The 23,137-nt window shown below is 37.2% G+C and overlaps 1 protein-coding gene across 3 annotated transcripts in view; it reads right to left on the bottom strand.

The window, feature by feature from the left end:
• The window catches only part of GNPTAB (N-acetylglucosamine-1-phosphate transferase subunits alpha and beta), a 43,913-nt gene that overhangs the window by 9,934 nt on the left and 10,842 nt on the right, over nucleotides 1–23,137 (bottom strand). For 2 of the 3 annotated variants that reach the window (XM_034062930.1, XM_034062929.1), the window contains exons 4-16: nucleotides 21,743–21,784; nucleotides 20,810–21,015; nucleotides 20,058–20,122; nucleotides 19,655–19,789; nucleotides 11,632–11,793; nucleotides 9,677–9,856; nucleotides 8,422–8,592; nucleotides 6,673–6,796; nucleotides 5,726–5,929; nucleotides 3,461–4,569; nucleotides 2,439–2,638; nucleotides 1,946–2,165; nucleotides 822–935 (exon numbers count right to left, since the gene is read on the bottom strand). In XM_034062930.1, coding sequence (XP_033918821.1) covers nucleotides 822–935; nucleotides 1,946–2,165; nucleotides 2,439–2,638; nucleotides 3,461–4,569; nucleotides 5,726–5,929; nucleotides 6,673–6,796; nucleotides 8,422–8,592; nucleotides 9,677–9,856; nucleotides 11,632–11,793; nucleotides 19,655–19,789; nucleotides 20,058–20,122; nucleotides 20,810–21,015; nucleotides 21,743–21,784 — 2,932 coding nt within the window. Of the gene's footprint in view, nucleotides 1–821; nucleotides 936–1,945; nucleotides 2,166–2,438; nucleotides 2,639–3,460; nucleotides 4,570–5,725; nucleotides 5,930–6,672; nucleotides 6,797–8,421; nucleotides 8,593–9,676; nucleotides 9,857–11,631; nucleotides 11,794–19,654; nucleotides 19,790–20,057; nucleotides 20,123–20,809; nucleotides 21,041–21,742; nucleotides 21,785–23,137 lie in introns of all 3 variants that reach the window. The other variant, XM_031049977.2, reaches the window with a different exon arrangement.

Below are 23,137 nucleotides of genomic sequence, written 5' to 3'. Positions count from 1 at the left end.
GCCAGAGGGAAGAAATAAAAAAGATAAAAATAGTCAATGTCCATACACATTTATCTACACATGCATTGTAGATCTCTGTATTATAATTTACATGTGTTGACGATCAATAATGCTCTTTACTACCCAGAAGTTATACTCACCAAAATGATCTGTACTCACCAAAACAACTTTTGCCTTGATACAGTATTAGTTTGAAGTGAAAAAACACCAGGTCATCAAGTTAGCAGAGTACACACACACATTTTTTTTCCAAATGCATAGGTTGATGCAGGAATTAAATTCTCATTGTAAAAAAAATTTAGTTATTCATATCAGATTTGAAGATTCTAGATTCCTACATTCCAGCAGGTTTTAATGAAATGAAAATAAGTACTTATATCTTAAGGAACATCTGGTCTTCAGACCTCTTTTCACAGAATAGTTTAGTTTGGAAGGGACCTCTTAGGAGTTCATCCATCTGATGGTTTAGTGGCTTTTTGGATTTTGTTTCGTTTTTAAAAACAGGGGTTATAATTCAGATAAAGACTTACAGAAAGTTTTAGTCAGAAGGCTTACTGTCTTTTTTGTTCACAACAGTGAATTTTTCTAATGACAACTTTTTGAATCCCATATAAAATAATATTCTAAAGCTCATTTTTTCTCTGTTTCTGAAGAAAATGAATGTCTTTTTAAGTTAGGAAGTAGCTTGTAAAATTTTCATTTTCTAACACTTACATCATGTACATAAAAGTAGAAAATTTTGTAAACACAAAACCAAAACAGCACTGTCAATACGCACTCAGAAAAGAAACCAAGCATCTTTTAAGACCAATGTTTCTTACCAGATTGGGATCATAATATGCTTCCTGAGTTGGTGGAATAATATGTATCTGAGTGATGTTGGCAGGCAGAGCTTTAGAGCAATTTATTAGCATTTGTTCTAGACCAGTCAAATCCTAACAGAAAGAAAAGAAGGTTAAAAGATAATCCTGTTTTCTCACTGACACAGTTCTAAAAATCTGGGGTGCACAGACGTATGGTATCCACAAAACAAATCTTCATGCTACTGTCAGAAAACGAAGACTTAAAATTCAATAGCACCCAATTCAATAACTGCTGATGTCAGTGTGACTCCCCATAAATCTAAACAGGAAATGCGTAGCTGAACTGAGACTAGACAAAGCATGACAATGTCATTTTCATTTTTAAATGAAAAACACCCCTTTACTGATCATGTCAGGACAGTACACAATTCCCAAACCAGTAATGGCTTATTAAATCCCAAATTGAGCAAACAAACAGAAAAGCAAATTGAAAGGACAGGAACATGATTTTCTGACCAAGGCCAGGAAAAGTGAGGCCGTATTCCAGCTATGCCAGTGATTTTTGTGGTGTTTCAAGAACAAATTATTTGTTTTGTGCTAATTCCTCTCTGTAAAGAGGAAATAGTACATTTCATTCTTTACCAACTGTCCTATAAAGTAAGTCCTACAAAGACTGTATCTCTATTTATCAGGTTCCTAAAGAAACAAAAGTGTGAGTCTTTGTATATGGTCACAGTATTTACTAGTATGAGTTCTTTGCTACCCTTTTCCTCAGTTCTTTCTTTAGGCCACAAGTTCCTCAGGGCAAGAACTGGTTTACTATGGCAAGAGCAAGAGTAAGCACAGCAGGATCCCACTCTTCACTATGACTTTTACCAGTGAACAGCTTTCCTAACAAACTCATGCTACCTGCTTTCTTGAACTCTGACATCAGTGATCCATTTTTCTGATGCTGGTAGAACTCAATTTAACTGTTGACTCCATAGAACAATGTTAAGGTAGAACATTTTTATTATATCCAGCTAAAATCTAAGAATTGCCAAACATTACAGAAACCATAAGCAAAGATAAATAAAGATTTGACTCATTTTAACAGGTTTGGACTGTAAAACTGAAGTTACTGGTAAGGAAGGAAAGAGTACCTGCAAACTTAATGGTAATTCATGGATTCTTGTGGCCAACGTGCGAATCTCTCGGTCAGACAAAATGCCTGACTGGTCTGTATCAACCTCATCGAAGATCTGAGAAATGTTTAGTGGCTGAACTGCACTCATAAGATAATAGAAATATGAAAAAGCAAACTGCATATCTTCTGAGTGCCGCACTTTGTGAAATGATGTCTTGTCAAACTCTTCAGGAAACCTACGTAAGAATATAAACTAATTTAGTACTCCAGTTTTTTAAAGCAAAACATTCCTTACCCAAAAATACATTCTCAACCAAAAATTTAAAAGGTCCCCAAAAGTCTCTTTATGTTAGCACAACTATCATGTTGTAATAAATTCCCTATTTCCTTTTGCGAAATACAATTTTAATGAGTAGCCATCAATGCATTGGAAATAGCTGTAGCAAAGCATCAACTGAAAGATGGAATTACCTAGAGTTTTACATTATTACAAACACAGACATACTCACATATCCTGTAGCTCTTGCATAACGGTGCGGTCAATCATATGAGGCATATGAGCAGGGACTTTCCGAGATGTAAATCCAAATTTGCTGTTTAAAAGCTTATTTACATATCGAAGGGAATCAGCAAATGTATCTTTCAACTGCCTTCCAAAATATTTGCCATCAGTAAAGTATGACATTTGTTTGAGTAATGACTCTTCTTCCTAAATAGCAGGACAAGTAGAAATCAAAGTTACATTACCTAAAAGAACAAAAACATTAAGCAGACAGAAAAACTTACATTTCAGCCAGGTCCTAACTCTAAAGCCCCTGTTTGCCATCAGATATATTTGTAATATCACCTTTTTAATTATTCATTCATACTGGAATAACTGAAATCCTATGAATATGAAGATTCCTCATGCAAAATCCAATCTCAGATGAACAGAAAAAGTTACTCTTAAAAACACTGCCCCTTCGCTATTTGATGTAGTGCAAAGCAGTTGCTACCAAATGAAGTACAGTATCTATCTTCTGTTCTAGACATTTTCAAAACAGCCTAAATACTTTGGCTGGAAGTAGAGGAAGCTTCCTACATTTTTTCTTGACATGGTCTGGATATTCAGTTTTGTTGGCAGACTTTCAATTTAAATTTCAGAACTCAAGTAATGACAATTACACGTTTCTTTACTTTTTTTTTAAATAAACTGGATCCTTATTTACAAAAATGCATTCAAAGCAAAATTTAAGGTTTTGGTTGCAGTGCTATATACATCTGAACAATAGCACTGTGCCAACATGTAATGAATAAAAAGAAAATATGACAACAACAAAAAAAAGGCAGTAGAAAGGGAACAGAAAGCTATTCACCTAGCTGAGGCCTGGATCATAAACAAAATAGATTTTACAAGAAAAACCAAAAGGAGCTTTGAAAAAAATGCCTCAAAGGCAAGACACATTCCAAATGTATAGATCCCACTGGAAGTATTTCACGAAGTGCAGAAAGATGCAAGTATTCCAATAAGCAATGACATTAAGATACTCACATCTAGTAAGTCCTGGAAGTACTTCTTTTTCTCCCATGGCAAAAAGCCTTGGTAACTTCCAGCATAGGACTGTAATTTTCTTCCCACTGTCCTCTCTTTTAAATCTGTATCTACCTGCACATGCCCTTTTCCTCCTTCAATTCCTTGTGCATCTTCTCTGGTATCTAAATTCACAGTATGTTTTGATTTCTGGGTTTCCCTTAATATGAGTGCATTCAACACTTTTTCTCGAGTTTCACTTTTATTTCCCATGGCCTGGGAGAAAAGTGTGGATTTAGGCTTTACTTTATATGTAGGTTGATTTGTGTTCACTGTTACAACAGTTCCTTTTGTTCCTTTAAGTCTTGAAAGAACTTCTTCATTTGCTTTTATTGTTTTTATTTTACCACTATCTACATCTTTAGAAGGCTTCTGCCAGCTGGCATGGTTCTTCTGATCTTCTGAGCGATTATGCACTACCTTCTTTTCCAGGTCTATGATACTCTTTACTGTAGTTAAGAACTGGAAAGGTCTTAGGAGGGCAGCCTTGGATAGGTTAAATCCTTTTTGAGTGATATCACCATTTAATAATTTCAAGTCCAGTTTCTGCAATGCTAATTGAACATCTTCAGGAAAAAGAGACACATTTACTGACGGTATTATCACCTCTTCATGTCGAATCTCTTTTGTGCCATTTCGACGTCTCCTCACTCTTGGAAAGCGTTTTTCTTCAGGAATATCTTCAAATATCATTTCAGCTTCTGGTATTGAAGTTACAGTTTTAAAATCTGAGTTCAACTTTTGTGTGGAAGTTGTGTTCGGTTTTGGTTCCTCTCTAGTATCAGCTTCAACAGCTACCTGCATTTTAAATTCTTCATCATTTTTATTTAGAAATGTAAGGTTAAAATAGATGACAGTTGTATTCATGCCACTATGCATTATGAGATGGATAGTCTTCCATTTGTTAGCAACTGAGGCATGTCGGATAATTGGATTATCACTATATGAACCCTCAATTCCTTTCTTGGCTATTTCACTGAAGCTGAAGTAGGGCAGACATTCACCTTTGGGAATAACATAGTAGGTCTGATTAAGCTGAAGCGTCACCTTGTACATCTCTTCAAAGTGATCTGGGAAAAAAACAAGAAACAAATTTCTGTCAATTTGCAGTCTGACACTTAGCTTTCAGTCTTTTGGGTTTTTTTTTTTTTTGAAGTGTAATATCCCAGCTAGATTCACTGCATTAGCAGGGAGACAGCTTCATGAAAGAACACTTACTGTAGCCTCCAGTTTCTTCATCACCTATCTTTAATAATGAGTGACTACAATATACTCGAATATATAAAGTTGCCAGACATTCCAGCGATAATTCTAAAAGCCAGTATAATTTATTGCTCTTCCAGTCTCCATCTGGAGAGCTTAAGTGGCTCATTATCAAGCATCACTTAAATTTATGTATCAGTCGTAAGTAACATGCCCATACTTTTTGCCACAGATTACATGTCCATAGATTTTTGCCACATTTTAGTAGATGAATGCTACAACAGCTGGATTTCACTGCTGCACTGCATTTCTGAGGGTTCCAAAATCAGACAGGCTGAATTGAACCTCTCCCTCCCACAGCACAAGACAGATTATCAGTAACTCTCACATGAACAAAACCTCACTGCCATCAACAGAACTGCCAGTAATTGATTTGTCTGAGATGCAGGGGAGCCTCTAGTCTTTCAAAAAGGCCAAGTTCTTTAATTTCTGTTCCCCTGCCTATACCTGACAGTATTCTCAATCACTTCATTCACTCCTCCCAGTCTTTTGTAACAAAATAAACTTCAGACAACTTCACAGATTACTGAAAGTAGTCTTTGGCAAGAGCCGAGGCCAGAACTCATACTGTCAGCATCAAAGAGGTTCTTTAAATTTCTTAACCACTACAGGCATCAAGTCATCTGTCTTTACTCAAGTAAACAATGTTTGCACAGCTGAAATGTAATTTCTCTGTTTAAAATGTAAGCCTCTTGAGGCAAGGAGTTTGCTTGCTGCTCCCTAAAGTATCAACCACCCTACCTATGCTTGGTAGCTGTTTTATTAAATAAAGCAGTATATAATATTGATTCAGTTTGGGGTTAGTGAATATAAGAAGCATCTGATTTTTCAGCTGCTAGCAGGTTTTTTCTGTGATGCTGTATGAGGTATCTTAGCCCAATCCAAGACCAATGATGAACAAAAGAGGTCAGGCAATTCAAGAGAATCCCTACAGCAAGTTCATCAGAAATGTGTAATGCCTACCCTGGCCACAGTCACCAGCATCGAATCCACAGGAGAGGACATTGCAGGCCTGATCACAGAACTTATCTGCTAGCCAGGAATTAGCACAGCCTTGGTTACAGTATGAAATGCCACTTATGCCTGCACCAAACTGCCACGGTGGTCCATTCCCGATACCTCCAACTGCACCTGCACCAGCAACATAGCGACTACCCCCACTGTTACCTACAGGGAAAGAAGAAAAAAAAAACCAAACCCAGTCATTTGAAATCTTTATTCCTGAAGAAAGGCACATTTTAAGCCACAGTGTTAAAGCTAGACTGAAGTTGACAATCTTATTTATCACCAGTGAAATTAAAATGGGGCAAATGCTAACTAGACCTCTCTGAGTTAGCATAGAATCTATAGTAGGCACCATCTCATTGTAGAAGTTTACGAACCAACTTAAAATGGCACGAAAAACTTCAACATATTTTCTCTTAACTTCAAAGAGGCAGGCAGAAAACTGATTTATTATTTCTTGTGGTTGCAGTCTTGACCTTACAGCACTCAACAATGGGTATCATTTTCTCACTCCAGAAGTACTACTTGATTTTCCTACCTCGCAGTCCTGAAAATCCAATCTAGAAACTAATAGTGCAGCTTCACAGTCCTGTTACTGTTTGGATTCTGAGTCCAAATACTACATAATATTGTATATATATGATACTTTTTTTTTTAATTTAAAAATCTTTTTTCTCAGGTAGTCAAACTTGGTACCCAAAGAAAGATTTTATAGGCCCTATTATTTGCTGTCATTTTCCAGACATTTGTAGCTTGCAAGAAACAAGGGTGTCACCTGTAAGCCAACTTTATTATTATTATTAAGGAAAGCCAATTTTGTAGTTATAGAATGACAAATTACAGAATTATTCATGTAAGAAAAAACAAACAGTTCACTTTTTCTAAATTTAACATTGCTGCCTTACCAATGCAATCACCTCCATCCCAATCACACGCTGAGTTATTACAGGCTTTATCACAGTAACCATCTTTAATCCATGAGCCAGGACATCCCTCAGCACAGTTTGGCACAGGCCAAGTCAAGTAAACCTGGAACAACATTATAGTCTGAGACAGGGACTGGCAAATAGAAGTCAGCTGAGCTTGTTTCTTGGAATACAGATGCTTAAAATAACTCCTGCCAATGCCTTAAGTATTCACAAAGCTTTAAAAATAGCTTTTAAACACTATCACCTGTGAAATAAATGTTCTCTCTTTCAAAAGTAAGGAAAAACTGAAGAATTCCCAAGGCCATATACCAAGGCAACAATGGCCAGAAAGAGAAAGCAGGACTTCCCAGATCTACTTCTGTAAACGTATTCCAGTGAAAATAATATTTTATCTTTTGTCAGGTAAGAAGGGTGAACTTAAACTCTGAAATAGCTTTGCAGTCCACTTGTTCTCCTGACTCAAAATGCTTCTTCATTATGAACCGGTCATGAGATTAGCAGCACATGTTGAACATAATCCTTAAAGCATCTGGCCCTCTATGATTTAAATAATTCTAAGAATTAGACAAGATAAAAAAAAAGTGTGGGGGTGTATTTTCAACTGGGGAGGCATTAAAAACCACACACACTTTCCTTCAGGCTGTATTGTTTCAAGATTTTAGCAGCACGTTTCCTACTGAAAAGCTTGCTGATCAGGTTATCACAAACAACATTGCATCTAAGCTGACTTTATCATCAGAACTCTGAGGAATAACTGAAGAACAACAAAAATGCAGTAAACAATATGATTTTGCACACAGAAGGATTTAAAATGATTAAAAGCCTCCTAATGTCCTCAACTACTGAAACAGTAATTTTAGGGTAGCTTAAACTAATTTCATACAACCTTTTTGTGTGTGTGCACAAGTGTCCACATGTGCCTGCATGAGTTAATTCCATGGTCTCTAGAATTTTGTGTACTTGTAGCCTTAATATAAATAATAAATATAAATCTGATTTTTTGCTCCATGTCACTCTTGTAGACCAAGTTAATGGATGAAAATTCTGCTGGCAACCAGAGTCTTTATGCACAGCTATTATTAATGTTTCCTCAGCTGAACCCCAATTTTTGATAATGTGCCTATTGAAAAACTAAGTTACTTGATGTTCATGAACATGCAACAATATGTCTTTTAGTAAATGGCTATGTATATTATTATATGTAGATTGGGCAAAGATATTTAGGTGTCTGAAGCAGAGGTAATTGATGGTAAATTTAAAAGACGAGTTTGAATGCCATCTGTCCTCTGTGTTCCCACGGAGGAACTGATTCTGTTTTGCTTTGAATATTTCCCACTAAAAGAATTTACAAGGGAGGGAAGACTGACAGCTGCCAGACATCACATCAGTCTTACCAGTGGTTCAACAGAAAGTGGCAGAATTAGAGAATGACACTGAAACTAAAGCATGAAGCCTGGCAGAGAAGCCATTATATCACCAGAAACTTGTGCGCGTATATGGAAAAAAAGCCTCCCCACCCTCCATTTTTGCTAACAATTGTTTAGTTAAGAACAACAAATCTTTAGAGGTAAAACAAGGAGTGGGGAAGCAAAGGGAAATCTTATATTTGATCTCCCTTTCAAAGTAGCATTTCTTTAATTTCCTTGATTTGCATTATATTACATTGCCATAGAAAAACTGTACATTATCTGCTGGGGAATAAAAAATCCTTTGATAATGGCTTACCTTCTGACCTTTAGAGTGACTGTAAAAATCATCAGGCCAAACATCTTTCCCAAACATAACATCATCATTGAGATAAATAAACTTCTGAGAGAGGCCACTGATACGATGAATGTGACTTTCAATAGCTGGTGAACTGAAGGTAGGCAAGTGACTCACATTCTGAAAGATTTCCTAAAACAAAGAAGCCCCAATAACACAAAGCAGTTTCAGAAGGCAATAATATATAAAAAAGCCAAAACCATAAAAGGCCAGGTACATCAGATACATGACACTTATCTACTAAAAAAAATTATTAAAATTTCTTAGAACAAGGAAACATATGAAGGACAGAAAGAAAAGTGCAAATATTTTGGCAAAAAGAAAAACTTTGCTATTCATTTTCCCCACACAAAACCATTTACAGGTCCACTGCTTAACTAAGAAACTGCACCTGGTTCAATGCAAAAACACAAACTCCTCTTCCACCATGTACTAGCTCAGCCCAGTGTACACATATTTATAATTCTCATATGGTACAGGCTGCACAAAATTTCAAGTAAGTTGAATGTGTTCCAGCTTTCAGCATGTCAGGATTCTTTCATCTCTTTTGAGCAACTTCAGAAGCAGACAGCAACAGAAGTTGAATCAGTATCTTGTTACCACTTAGGTTGCTCAGGGCTCTTATGGCACATCCAGACACCAAAATTACTCTCAAATTGTAGTAAGAAGCTATTATTTTTGTTTCACCCAGAAAGCATGAAGGATTCCCTTTCTCTTTTTAAATAAGATTTTAAGGATGTGTAGCTACTTTTCTGCAGCCATCATCTACTAATTGCAATTCATCCTGTCTCAATGCAAGCTTATTAGGTTATTACTGGTACTGAGAGAATGTTTATGGATTCAGATTACATTTTCTTCTCCTGAGTGTTTTCAGAAATAGACTTTGTAAGGAAATTAGACATGGGTGTACATTAGCTAAAGTCTCAGTATTTGGAAAAGTGGACTAAAAAAAAAGGACTTCATATATATTCAGTTATCTGCTTAGCCAAAATACAAAGACATACTGGAGTTTAAAAAAATATGGATGAAATGGGGAAGTAATGGTCACTTCTTCCAAATAAATGCAACCTTTGGCTGAAAGAGGATAACTGCATTCCAAAGCAATCACGGAATCTTTACTAGTGGCACTTGTATGCTGGTATTTTTGTTGAGTGTTTTGGTGGGGTTTTTTAATGTTTTCTGTTTGTTTGTTTTGTTGTTGTTGTTTGGATTTTACCTGGTGTGTCACTATGGTTATTCGAGGATTATCCAGGTTAAGCCAGGAAGGAATCTGCCCATTAGTGACAATGAAAATACGTCGCACCCAAGGGGCATGCCTCTCTATTGATCGTAAGGAGTATCTCAACTCTTCATTATCTTCAAAACGGCTGGCAGAAACATCTTCATCCTGTTTAGACTATAAAAAGAGAAAAACCTTTCTTAGATTTTTAAATAGAACATTCAAGCTCTGATCCAGCTAAGTAACAACAGTGTGCTTTGACATATGGGAGCACAAACATTTGAGAACTTAAGACATTCGAAAGTACAAAGTCCACTGGATCAAGTGCCATTATTCTTCTAAAGGTTCATATTCTTCCAATTTACCAACGCAAACAATGCAACTTTCTGACACCAATGGCAGGCCACTTAATGTCATTAGGATATCTGCTGACTACACTGTAAGATGACAATGTCTTGTGTGATCCCAGCTCTTGAAGAAAGAACCCCAGGAAAAATCCCACACCCTCCCATTTTCTTTCTTTCCTGAGATTATTAGTCTCTATTTCCTGACCTTAACCAAAAGCCAAGATGTATTTTGAATCAGTAACATCACCTTTCAGAAATCCAGTTTTAAGAGGCTGAAGCCTTCCAAGAACATAGCATCATAAGCCATATATAAATGTCACCTAATATAGATACAGTGAAAGTGTCAAGATGTAGCAGCTCTTCAATAATCCCTCGCTCTTATTTTAAAGACTTTAAGCAGGAGAAAATTAATAAAACTTAGCGTAACAGTCACTATGAAATAGATAATGTTTCTGTATGTTTTTATTAAAAAGAAAATGTTTTAATTAGAAACTCATCAGGTAAATAACAAAATTAGGTTACATAACACTGTATCATGTGTTTCTTCCCCCATTTATGAGAACTTAATGACCTCTTCTAAAAACAACAATTAAGGCCTCAAAAGAACATTTCTAACAGAAGCATGACCAACTGAAACATGACACTCAAGAAAAATCTGAACATTTAACAACTACCATTTTCACTGCAGATTCTATACACTGTAAATAAGTCTTCTGTTTCTAGTATGTACAGTAACACAGCTTACGTTTTCTCAAAAACATAACCGAAAACATCTCAGCAACACCAGCATCCATTGGCTAAGTACCCATTTACAAAATAATGCATAATTTCAACATGAAGAAGTATAAAGTTTGAGTCCAGGGTTTGTATTAAGAAGGAAAGCTCTACAAAAGTCAGGTTCACAGGATACAAAGACAGGCTGAAGGTTTTACTGGAGAAGGCATGTTTATTCATGCCACTTGAAATTTACTGTGAATTTAATATTCTAGGAGGAGGAGAGAAAGAAAGAAAGAAATAAACAGATTTTACAAGATCTTAACTTCAAACAGACACCTATTCTATTTCCTGTTGCTAAACTAAAATTCCTTGCTTGGATCAAAAGTATCCAAAGTAAACCCTTCATTGCAAACATCTGCATTCTAGGTCTTCAAAATTTTTGTAAGAGAAGAAATTAGCATTTACTCAGCACATATTATGCTGCAGAGCAAGAAAAAAAAAACAGAAAGTTTAAGAAGCATATCAAGAAGGAGATATGTTTTTTATTAAAGCCTCCCCTCCCCCCGAAGACTACTTATCTGCCAGTCAGTATCAGTTAAGCCTTTCAGGCCTTGACAGCACACAACTTTATTAGAGCAGAGGGCAAAATTTTCACTTAGTGGAGAACATGAAAATTTCAATTAAACATCACCCTGTTCAATCCTCCTTCTTCCTTGATTTCAGAACTTGACAGTGTTCTTGTAATGTTTTCTTACAACAAAATAAAGACTGGATTCTTAACACTTCCCAGCTTCTCGAAGAAATCTCATGTCCCTTGTCATTGACTAGTTAGCCTCTACTTGCAGTTTTTAAATAACATCTTTACATGCTGTAACAGAATTTACCTACCTGGCTGACAGAGCTGAGGTCCCACAGTAAATAAGCAGGATTAAGCATTAGCTCTTTTCCATCTATAGTCATGTTCTTCTTTGCTTGCTTGCTCAGTTCTTGGAAACCCTTAGGGTTATTCAGTTGCAAGAGAGCCACGCTGGCTTCTGAATAGAGCTGCAACTATACAAGCAGAGAAAATAATTTCTGGCATGCACCACAGAAGCACTCTGTTTACCTCTTTGCAGTCTTTGCCAATTCCACCTTTTAGTCCTATTTTTCTTACTAGGGTTACTAATAAGAACAACCGGAAAACAGTTTTTAAAGAATTACAATTTTGTAAGAACACAAAATGGGGCAGTCAAATGGAAAATTACAAACATTTAAAGATATAGAACACTTCTAGATGTTTAATTTTCACTTTCCAAAGATTTATTTTTTTTTTTACACAATGATCCAGCAACAGTAAAGCTGTCCATGTTTAAATATTTCTGGAGTGAGCAGTGAAGTCCCCAGCGATTCCCTGCAACCCCCAATAACAGGAATCATATCTTATTACAATTTTATTATATGACTAAAGGAATCATACTTTTTTCAGTCTTAAGTAATGCTCTTCTCAGAAAATTAAGGTCATCAATTCATCATTGCTGTCAGAAGCATGAAATTTTCAGAATGGTTTGGAGATCAACCTACAGCTCAGAAACCCGAGATACAAAGGGCTCCAGAACTAATCCATGTGGGTCTCCAAGTCCTTAATGATGGTTGCCAATATGCTGTTAAGGTCATTTCTTACTTGTGGACTGTTTGATCTGTTTGCTGTTTTTATCTCTTGCCACGAGTAAGCCTGTGTATCAGATTTCATAATGCACAGGATAAGAAGGGGCTTGCCCTACATACCCTCTCAACAGCTAGTATAGCTTATAAATTACAAGGCACCAAAACATTTAGCTTGAAATATAGCATAATCAAGTAAAACATAGTGTTTACTGCATGAAGTAGTGTAAGCAGACACAACAAGCTAAATACAGGACTACACTTTGATTCTCCGAATGCATACATTCAACAGTCAGACTGAGAATAAATGCAGTCAATCATCAACAGTGTTTATTAGATGCTACGTTTATTTTTTGTTCTTTCATGCAACATAAGACAAATAAGCACATCTGTTAGACTTTCAATCGCACAAGATCTAAAATGCAATTCATAAGTTAACGAAATTTGAATACCGTGACGTTCAAAACCAGCAAAACCATCAGTTTACCTTATAATACTTGACATTTCTTTTTTTTATTAAATCTGACCCTTTCTGCTAATTTTCAAACAACACTTGTCCCAGAGTTAGCACGCCTTCCCTTAGCAAGACCAGCTGTCCCACTTGTGACATTTTAAAGCTGTTGATGCTTTGACTCATATGCTATTTGAGATCCTTCAATCTGACTTATGAGGCCTGCCATTAGAAAAATCTGATAAATCCCAGACCTTCCAGGGAATCATCTGAACCTACGTGTGGAAAGGATGGCTTCAGTAGCTAAATGGCTGAGGTATAGTTACGAACTGGAACTAGCAACCTCCGAAAATATCAGTATCTGAATGCTACAGATTGCATAGCTGCCATCAGTGGGTATGTGCTTTATTTAGGAATACAGCAGTGTCACACAGTCCCTCAGAACCTGTCATTTAAAATACACATATAAAAAAATAGTCCCATTCTAGATCTTTGAAAGAATTTAAGAACATGTCATTTCTCTTTGACATATTTCCACCCAACTCAACAAATAGGTACCTGTACTACAGATTCCTAACAAAATTTAGTGCAAACATTTCCCCTTTCCCCCGCTAACAAAGTATATATGCTCTAGGTTTTAAAATATGTAACAGTTCAAACACAAAAACAAAGTGGTAGAAAAATGTGCTCCACTGCTCAGCATCAAATTTAAGATAAGCCCTGCACTGAATAGATTGTTTTTATTATCTATGCTTTTTTCCACCAATATCTTTCTTTAAGAAACAAACCTTTTGATAAGCAGAGCTATCAATAAAATTCAATTTCAGTGAATTTATCTGGTGACACAACTAACTAGATTCTAATGAATTGCAAGCTCTGCTTTAAGCATTTTGTTGCTGGTATATTCAAACTGAATACTTCTATGGCAGATTTTCTGATGTCTCACAGGTATTAACCTCCTCTCAGCAGGAATGCAACTTCCCTTGAAATATTACCTTCTAGAAAATATCTTCATCCAGGGAAAACAGGTCAGTATATCCAAAGATATTATGAAAACAGAACAGGAAAATGAAAAAAGCAGACAGATGCACAATTTTCTGTATGATCAGGCAATCTTCTGCTTCTAACACAAGCAGGCTGAAGAGACACTGTGCAGGCACAGGCCCAGGCTGAACAATAATAGCTTTCTTTAGAAATGTAGATAAGGGGAGAAAGAAAAAGTGAAAAAAAAGAATAAATTCAATTGTTCTTCACATATAGGTATAACCTAACATTTTTATAGCCTTTAAAGAAATATGGCTTAGTAGCAGGGAGCTGCACAACCAGAGTAACACCTCCATCTAGTGGCTTAAGAATGCACCATTAAAAAAGCATGGAAAATAAAAAGCAGTCAAATATAATTTTCAACCACATCTGTCATAACACACAATATAAAATGACAAATGTGATTAACAGACACACTGCTGCTTGCCTTTCATCTAGAAATAAACTTCCATATCATAACGTTAGAGCATAGGACGTAAGTACAAAAATTCAGTAGACCATAACATGCATAATTCACCTTGGAAATTGATTCATTATATATTAAATCTTCACAATTTAACACCCTCTTGTTGAGCTCAGCTGCTTTTTTCAGAGATTTCTAGAAGAAAGACCTGGCCAGATATCAGACCAATTTTTAGTCCTCTTTGCGTTTAGAAGTTATTTCAATCAAACTAAAGCAATCCAATTAAAGCATTATCAACATTCAACACATCAACAACTACTTTCTTCCCTTTCTCACCTTTCTTCCCTCCTAATAGCATCAATGTTGAATTTTTTTTTTAACTATTATTTCTTTACTTCCAGCATTATGCTAAGAAACAGCCACTCAGAGCATGCAAACACCCATTAGGCATCAGAAGGTAGTTATGAAACATGAATGTAGCCTAAACTCAGATGCAACTTTCCTCCTCTTCACTTGACATCTCACATCACTTCACAGATCTCAGATTCCAGAAGTGATAACAGAGGAACTGCTGCAAATTCCAGTGGAGGCTGTAAACAATCAACCTTTTATCTACTTGACTGTACCATTAACTTAGCATCAATCTCTCTGGCAAAGAGAAAACCACACTTTGTTATGTTTACCACAACGGCATATCTACAACATCCACTGAATGAAGAACTGATTCTGAGCTAGAATCTTGGTAAAGGGTTCTACAGAAGTGACCTCATCCACACTTCATACGTAAAAATTTTTAATGATAGAATCATAGAATAGTTAGGGTTGGAAAGGACCTCAAGATCATCTAGTTCCAACCCCCCTGCCATGGGCAGGGACACCTCACACTAAACCATGTCACCCAAGACTTCATCCAACCTGGTCTTGAACACTGCCAGGGATGGAGCATTCACAACCTCCCTGGGCAACCCATTCCAGTGCCTCACCACACTAACAGTAAAGAATTTCTTCCTTATATCCAATCTAAACCTCTGCTGTTTAAGTTTCAACCCGTTACCCCTTGTCCTGTCACTACACTCCCTAATGAATAGTCCCTCACCAGCAACCCTGTAGGCCCCCTTCAGATACTGGAAGGCTGCTATGAGGTCTCCATGAAGCCTTCTCCAGGCTAAACAGCCCCAACTTTCTCAGCCTGTCTTCATATGGGAGGTGCTCCAGTCCCCTGATCATCCTCATGGCCCTCCTCTGGACTTGTTCTAACAGTTCCATGTCCTTTTTATGTTGAGGACACCAGAACTGCACACAATACTCCAAGTGAGGTCTCACAAGAGCAGAGTAGAGGGCAGGATCACCTCCTTCAACCTGCTGGTCATGCTTCTTTTGATGCAGGATACAGCTGGCTTTTCTAAAATTCATATACATATATTCCATTGTAGGTGTAACATAAATTAATTGCTGCTATCAAGAGTAGAGAACAGGTTGGAGAAGAATCTACTGCTATGACCAATAATCCCAATTTAACTGTTCTAACCATCTACTACCAGGAAAAGAAACACAGAGAACAGTGATGGCTGAATAGAGAAACTGCAGAATGCTGTGGATATCTTATGAAAAAAAAAAAAAATTGTTTATACAGAGGTATGCCTAATCATATTGCAGGAACAGATAATGAGTTGATTGCAATCTTAGGAACAGATAATGAGTTGATTGCAATGGCAAACTACACAAAGATAAGAACACACCATGAAAAGAGAACCAGTACAAAGTTTTTTAACTAACTGGATGACACATGACTGACAGCAAACTGAAAAACACAACCAAGACAAGGTAAGGAAAAATCATGTAGAAAGATAATAGGCAAAGGATGTTGCTTCCAAAAATAGAGGGTACTATGGATAAGGAAACTGATTCAAGTCAAAATCAGGAAAAAAAGAAGAGTATAAAGCAACATCTGCTAAGGGACAGAAAAATAAATTCCAAATATTGTTTGAGTGGTGAACATTGTTCACAACCACGTTATTATGAGACCTTATACCTATGATGTTCAGCCAGAGAACAAACATTGCCTAGGATGTTGCTCTGATGTATTCCCAAAAGAGGAAGCAAACTGGTTTTCTCTTCCACCAAATAATCTCTGAATTGATAGAGGCAATATTATTTCAGATACCAATTAGGTAATTAATAAGAATGTTACAGAAGAGCTGCTCCTAGAATATAACCCTAGGTTAGGAAAACATAGGCTAATTGATTTTTAATTGCAACAGGAAAAAAAAAGGAACATCTTGTTCCTAAATTTCTTAAATGCTAAAGGGCAAATTTAATAAATGAAAAGAGCTGGTAAATGAAGTCAAAGGTATTCCGAGCAATTCAGCTCCATTAAGTCAATTACGTTAAAACTACCCATAACCTGTAACTTAAGTTGTGGTAAGGAAATATAAAAGGCTCCAAAAACAAATGGATGACTGCACACAAAGAAGACTCTTCAGATGGCTCAAAGTCAGGCAGCATTTAACTAAAAACATTCCTTGTGCCAGCTTGAAATGAAGAACCTAGTATCTCAGGCAGCAGAACTGAAGTATCATCTCCTGTTGGATAACAATCTTACTTCTCCACAGTAAGCAGCATTTCTTTAAAGCAATTAAAAAAATACCGATAACCCATATAACAAGCAGACTGGCAAGCTGACCATATGAATATCTACAGCTATTTAACTAATGTGCCACTAAGAAAAAAAAGGAAGGATGCTCTGGCTGCACCAGAGCACATCTGCCATCTCTCACCCAAACTAGCAACAGATTCACAATAGCAAGAGACAATTTCTATGAACAGCACCGATACACAACGGTGTATTGGAAGGATGCAACACAGGTAATGTAAAACTTGTGACACTCTTTGCAATGGGCATAATGTAACACACAACAAGTCTGCCAGCCTTGCATTAGCTACATACTAAAATATTTTTCACTGCGTAAAAAGTTTTGTAGATGCCTCACACAAAACTCCAGCCAATCATGTTGCAAGTCTGTCCTGGGTTTAGCTGGAGCCTTTATTTTTCTCCTTTTCAGTAGCTGGTGCAGAGGTGTGTTTTTGACTTTTGTCTGAGAATAATGCTGATAACACTGATGTCTTTAGTCATTGCTTAGTAATGTTTGATCAATTGCTTTTTCAGTCTTATGCTCTGTCAGTGAAGAAGGACACAGGAAGCCAGGAGGAAGCAGCGACAGGACACCTGACCCAAACTAGCCAAAGGGGTATTCCATGCCCAGTATATAAAATGGGGGGAGTTATCCAGAAGGTCCAGATCACTGCTCAGGTCAGGCTGGGTATCAGTCAGCAAGTGGTTAGCGGTTGTATTCTCTTCCCATGCTATTTCCTTTATCATTATTATTGTTGATGGTAGCAGTAGTGGTTTGTGTTATACCTTAGTTACCAGACTGTTCTTTTCTCAGCCCATGGGAGTTACATTCTTTTGATCCTCCTCCCCATCCCTCCAGGAGTGGCAGGGGGAAAAGGGAGGAGTGATCGAGCGGCTGCATGGTTCCGAGTTACCAGCTGGGCTTAAACCATGACAAAGGCAAACAAATCCATGATAGAAGTGGTGGGGAATGGCTGTCAGAAGTATGAGAGGAATGGAGAGTCAATGCCATTGGATAAGCATTACCTGATTAACTTAGTAAAACAAAGGCTAGGAAGAGCCATAGCCACTCTTTATAAATACACTATAGGTATAAACAGTGGCAAAAGAAAATAACTATTTAAGCTTAAATAACTCTTCAAGAGCTCTCTCTATTAAGCTGTTTAGCTCCTAAGAGCTTTTAGAGAGGTACAGGTATGTTTACTTGTTAGCGAGACTCTAAGACAGCCTGCTAACACAAGCTGGGACAAGAAAGAAGAAATTCAGCTTGTATTAAATTGCAGCTTGACCAGCCTATGAAAGGGGTTACTCAATATCATTTTTGCAATAGTAGAACACATGATATGCTAACCCAGCCTTAAAAAAAAAAGGCAAGGAAAGGAAGTCATTTGAGCCCCAGGAACAAGCTGTAAAGTGAATTAGTACATCCTACAGGTGGTAAAGCTAGCAATGACAGATTACTTATGGACTGCCATCCTTTTATCCATATGTCGTGGTTTAAACCAAGTCCCGCAACTCCCGGAGAGTTAGGAAGGAAAATCCAAAGAATGTAGCCCCCACGGATTGAGATAAGAACGATTTAATAGCTAAGGCATAACACAAAATCACCACTGCCATTACCACTACAAATAATAATGATACAGCAAACAACAAGTGAAGAGAATACAACACCCCACCAGCCACCAACCCATAACTCACTCCACCCTGCCCGGCCGAGCACCGTGTGCTCCTTCCTCCATTTTCCTCCAGAGCCCACCCCTCCTGCTCTCTCTCTCCCAGTATGCATCCTGGGCATCACGTGCTATGGTATGGAATACCTCATTGGCTAGCCTGGATCAGGTGTCCTGTCTCTCCTTCCTCCCGGCCTCCCCTCCTCCACCTGGCTGGAGCATGTGCTCAGAAAAAGCCTTGAACAAAACACCCCCAAAACATGCTCGCTATCAAGCAACTGTTCCCAGCCCAGAAGTCAAAACACAGCACTGCACCAGCTACAAGAAGGAGAAAAATGACTGCCACGGCTGAACCCATGACACCATACTAACTCCTCCTCCTCCACAAACTCCCTGGCCTCAGACCCTATTCACACCACCAGTCACACTTGCAATACATAAGCCAATGATTTTCACAAACTTTAGAAACTATCAGCTGTTAAACCTGGCTATAACTGGAATAGGTGTCCAAATAGCAGGGGAGAACAAAAAGTACAAAATATTTATGATGGCACAGTCACACAAGTTGTGATCTACTCTCTTGAGGGTGGGCACACAGAGTACTTGGCAGAGAGAAATACAGTATTCAGGTGTGAAACAATCTACTGTTGGTACTATTAAGATAATTATTCTAAAAGCAGAGGGAAGGAAAAAGCTAAGCAGCTACAGAAACAGAATTCTGTCACATTAAACAAGCCAGCAATGCAGTACACTTCAGCAAGACAGCAGCCTGTAGCAAATGGCTGAAAGAAACTGATAAGGCTGGTACTTTTAAATCAGTTTCAGGCTAGCAAATCTAATGCTTAATAACTTGCAGTCACAGTTATTAAGGACACCAAAAGGACAATTGGCCTTCTGAAGGCAACTATCCAAGTCACTATTTACTGCTCTTCACAACTCAAGAAAAGAGTCACACAGAAAAAAAGATTACTATCAGAAACATCCTAAATCTCCTAGGTGGATGAGATCCCATAAGTGAACCATTACAAAAGACCAATACAACTAAGTTACTCTTTCCTACAGACCCTTACCAGTTTTACTTTAGAGGCCAGGCTCTCTGGTAGTTTTGATCGTAGCTGATTCGTTTCTTTGAATGTAGCTGGAAATCCACTAAGGAAGGCCAAGTCTTGCATTAATACTAGACCTGGAACTTCTTTGTCTGTAGTCTAGAAACAAAAAAACAGAGTATAAAGACCTTTTTAAACTTATAGCAATTCATATTTATGTATCAGTCCTTCATTAGGTAACAGATTTAATAGTAAGTATTTTGTCACTTAACCCAAGCTTCAAAATTGAAATAAGGGTTATTTTAAAACTTTTCACTTCTCACTACATATGAACTCTGGAAAAAGAATAGCACAGAAACACTTTTTAAAATGGTACAAAAAGTTTAAGATACTGAAAAGCTAATCAATAGATTTTAAAAGTACATACCAGGTAACCCCTCCATACTATGTGTTTGTTGTTGTCTTTTAACATTCCAGAATGGGCAGCTTCAACTAGAATACATAAGATTCATTGCAAATCAAAAACTGAAAGTCACTTCTTTTGTATATTCTACTAAACAAGATACACTTTTGCAAATTAGAAAAGCTTGGTATTTATGGTATGAACAGTTGTCTTTAAGTGGTAAATAATTCTTGGTGGTAAAACAAACACCAGTGCTTGGGCTAGTGAGTGGTAGTGGTCTGCCACTACATATTAAACAAAATAAGAAGCCCATCCCTGCTCTAAGATCCTACTTATATATGCTGAACACATGGATAATTTTGTTTTAAGGTATGCAATCCTTTGAGCAAGGGCAGAACTTATTGCACAATATTCAACCTAGACTTCACAGCAATTAAAAGAGGATTTCTAAAACTAATCTTCTTCAGTCTAAACCTCAGCCTTCAGAGATTATCAGTGCAACACAGATATTCAGATATCAAGCTTGTTTTGCAATAGTTTTTTAAAGCATGAAACTCTAATCACCTGTAATCAGCTGCCTAGGGGGTAAGCAAACAGTATCATTAATGTCATCATTCAGAGGAACAGACTGAGGGCAAGAGATGTTGAATAACTTGCTAAAGTCAGACAAAAAATTTAGTGGCAGACAGTACTGGAGGGAGAAAAACAAATTCACAGTAGCTTACTAAAAAGCTTCCTCTAGAAAACTAGCTGGAATCTGACAAATAAGTTCTTACCATCCTTGGGGCTATCAAAAACAATTACAGTCACGTTGGTAGAAGGATTTTTTGGTTTTGCTACAAATAACATGTTATTAGCAGCTTGTAAAGTAGGATGAATAGACAGCAGGTCTTTCAGTGTGACATTAGTAGGCAGCGCAGGATCCAGAACAAGCATTGGAACTTTGATGCAATGTGTCAGCAAACACTCCAGTTGCTTCTCACTACAGCAAAATAACAAAGGTATATCTAACAACAGTAGAAAATTTAAGACAAAAATCAATGTTAGATGCAATGAGAGAAGTTTTTGTAAAATCTAATCAATTACTTGTAACATCTGCTGGGGCAGAAGGAAGTTACCAAGAGCATGCTTATTTTGTCACAGGTGAGTATCTGGCTGTTACTCCTTCATTTCCACTAATTTTTTTTCAAACATTTCCAAGATTTCAAAGTTTGCCCACAACAACGACCTTACAAAGATCTCTAAAATAATAGAACAGCCAAGCCAAATGACACATGGTACAGACCAAGCGCTGCCACTTCCTGGCATCAGAGCTGCAAGAGGCTCGTACCCTCACAACAATTACTTGCATTGTCACATATACAAATTGCAGGTGAAAGCAACACTGAAATTTTTTCAGCTTCATGAATTATGAAAATCCAGGTATACATGCATTAAATCCACTCAAAATAGGTACTATGCTTAACCAGTGACAAGGATACAGTTTTTGAACTTATTGTCACATTTTAAGAAGCTCACTCATATATATATATATCACAATAACATTACTTTTATTATCACGCTGTCAACTTTTCTTGAAGTGACACAGAAATAAAGCATTCACAGGCTATAGAAAACCACACGACCTTTCTGACCAGCATCTGCTTTCAGCTAACAATGAGTAGGACATCATTTATTCCAATTTATGCCCAAACCCACAAAAAACTCACCTCTTCTTTGTTGGTTCTGTTGCATTCTTTCCAAGGATTTCCCTATAACCAAGTTAAAAACAACTTCATTAAATAAGACTGGAGTTAACAGGAAAGAATTTAGTCTAATTTCAGATTGTTAACTGAGTCAGACACATTGTGAATGCACTGATAAACCAATTATAAAACTGCCTTGCCACTAGCCTTGCCAAGGTGAGCACAGGTTGAGACATGCCTCTCACTGCTCACCCTTGTGCAGTGAAGCTCAACAATTCTTGGTTATGCTCACAGCTGTGGCAGCAGGACTCTTTGCTAACAGGATTTTCAGTGTTTATTAGATTACCTAACAAAACTGATGCTGATACGAAAAACACCAGTAAGAAACCAGGATGAAGTGACCTGAAACTAGGCTGACTTGATTGTTTTGCCTAACATATTCTGATGAGGTTTATCATGCAATTACCGTGCGCACATAGAAGCTAATAAGGATTAACGTAAAGGTAGTGAAGTACTGATACTAAGTAATAATAATATCAGAAGGGCCCCCTTCTATACACACTGAAATAAAGAGAACCACCATCCAGCAAGCTACTCTTTCCAATAAAGAATAAAGCACCTGGACCATGACTAGCTCAATTCAGGCATATCAACCACAAAGTTACAATTTACTAAGTTTTTCTATGCAATACAAAATATACACTGATCAGCATAGATTTGCAGTATCCTTGCCTTTGTCTTCAGTAGGTATTTTGATCCCATTAAGACCTCTTTCTGCAGCAGTGCTGATGTCAAAGCACATGAAAAAAGTTATATACAAGGGAGAGAATCAGGTGCCCCTGTAGATAATGAACATGGCATGGACGCCAGTCTTACTCATAAGCTTGATATCAACTTTCCATATCAGTATTATGGGAGGTGGAAGGGAGGTAGGAGGAAATGTTTTTCCCCTTTGTAAAATGGGGATCACAGCACGAGCGATGACAAATCTAAAATCACTGACATTTGCTATATAAGCTGCTAGGGAACGATCAGTATAAATTCGAAAGCTTTTCAGAGCAAACTCCATGTTTAAGATGCCTAGACTTAGAAGTCTAAAGATTTAAAGTTTTACTAATACTAAACTAATTCTTGCTATCAGTTCTACTAATAGGTAGCAAAAAAAAAATCCAGAATTTCACTTGTGATTACATTGTCAGTGGTACCTAAATTGCAAGTCATAAAATGCCAAAAAAAAAAAGTCAGATTAATCTGCTCACATGTGGATTTCAGATTCTGAATACATTAGAACCCTTAAAATACAGACTTCTTCTTCCATTTAGCCTAAACTGATCATGTGGCTACAAAGTTGCTGCTGGTTACAAGACACAATCCAAGGTATCCTGGAAACAGCCTATTTGAAGCCTTACATCACTAATT

Source organism: Melopsittacus undulatus, chromosome 5 (assembly GCF_012275295.1).
Source record: "Melopsittacus undulatus isolate bMelUnd1 chromosome 5, bMelUnd1.mat.Z, whole genome shotgun sequence".
NCBI lineage: Eukaryota > Metazoa > Chordata > Aves > Psittaciformes > Psittaculidae > Melopsittacus > Melopsittacus undulatus.
Note: the sequence above shows the minus strand (reverse complement) of the source record. Positions and strands in the feature narration are given on the sequence as shown.